This window comes from Bison bison, unplaced genomic scaffold (genome assembly GCF_000754665.1).
Source record: "Bison bison bison isolate TAMUID 2011002044 unplaced genomic scaffold, Bison_UMD1.0 scf7180017863208, whole genome shotgun sequence".
NCBI lineage: Eukaryota > Metazoa > Chordata > Mammalia > Artiodactyla > Bovidae > Bison > Bison bison.
The window spans coordinates 36,067-37,305 of NW_011493780.1; the positions used below are offsets into that span (position 1 = coordinate 36,067).

Here is a 1,239-nt window from a genome sequence, read left to right on the forward strand (position 1 = left end):
GCTGTCTGTTTTGGCTTTTTTTCATTCAGCATAATTATTTTGAGATTCATTTGTGTTGTGGTATTCCATGTATCATTTGATTTTATAACTGAATGCTATTTCAGTATATGTATATACCACAATCTGTTTATACATTTATTGTTAGTGGACATTTGCTTTCTTTGTAGGTTTTGGCTATTATAAATAAAGTTGCTATGAACATTCACATACAAGTCTGGGTATAGACAGACATATGCTTTCATTTCTTTTAGGTAAATAAAGAGGTATAACATGGTTGGGTATTGGTATATATAATAGACTGTATATATAATAGTGAGAATGCTTCCCGAAGCAGATTCTTCAGTTACTTACATTCTTTAGTGTTTGATTAGACCTGAGAAGCTTGATGTTTGTTTTCTTATTTACATAATATATTCTGCCCTTGATTCAAAGATGTTCAAGTGAAATCTTTGTACGTTGTACCTCCCCTTCTAGTCTTATTTTGAGTCATTTTGAGCCTTAATAATCTTAACCATAGTTCTTTGGCACTTCTCTACCCATAATAAGCTACAAAATATTTTTAATGAGTTCTGTGATAGATAAAGTTGGTAAATAATGGAATACATTTAAATGATGATGATTGTGTCTAATATATTCTTGGATGCTTGGTTTTGTGCCTCAACAATACCATCATTGAGTTCAGGTAGTATACAAAAGAAAGAAAATCTGGTAGTTTATGTTTTATGTGTAGTATACATCAGTTTCCATCTAACATCAGTTGACATAATAATGATAGTCTCCATAGTAGAATTATAGGCTGGCAGCTGTCATTTGCCTAGTGGTCCAATTAAATAATTTCTAATCATTTTTGGTCGATCTTAATAGATTCTTGTGTGAATAAGGCAAAAGTTGAAGAAAGTGAACAAAAAGCAGCAGAATTTTCAAAGAAGGTAAGGCTTATAAAATATTGGTCTTAATTATATAAGTTTATCACAATACGTATTCTACCTTGTTTCCTTATGCGAGGCCTTATACATGTCATTTCAGTTACATAGTCCTTTATGTTTTTAAAGTCAGACACAACCACAGAATATTGATTTCTTTCCTGATAAGATAATGTTGCTACCATTCCCTGCTCACCACCTTTAATCCAGTATGGAAGAAAAACACTAATCATATCCTAGTAAAGTGATAAATGAAATAAAATTAGGTTGCTAGAAGCATATAGTTAGAAATAGTCAACCAAAAACACATTTTCCC

At 31.2% G+C, this 1,239-nt stretch overlaps 1 protein-coding gene across 1 annotated transcript in view; it reads left to right on the forward strand.

Annotated features, from left to right (window-relative positions):
• LOC104983693 (protein diaphanous homolog 2-like) overlaps nucleotides 1-1,199 on the forward strand; it is a gene marked incomplete at its 5' end in the record, with an annotated part of 32,044 nt that extends 30,845 nt beyond the window's left edge. Inside the window, one exon of the mRNA XM_010833210.1 lies at nucleotides 865-1,199. Coding sequence (XP_010831512.1) covers nucleotides 865-956 — 92 coding nt within the window. The remainder of the gene's footprint in view (nucleotides 1-864) is intronic.
• Between the last annotated feature and the right edge of the window lie 40 nt (nucleotides 1,200-1,239).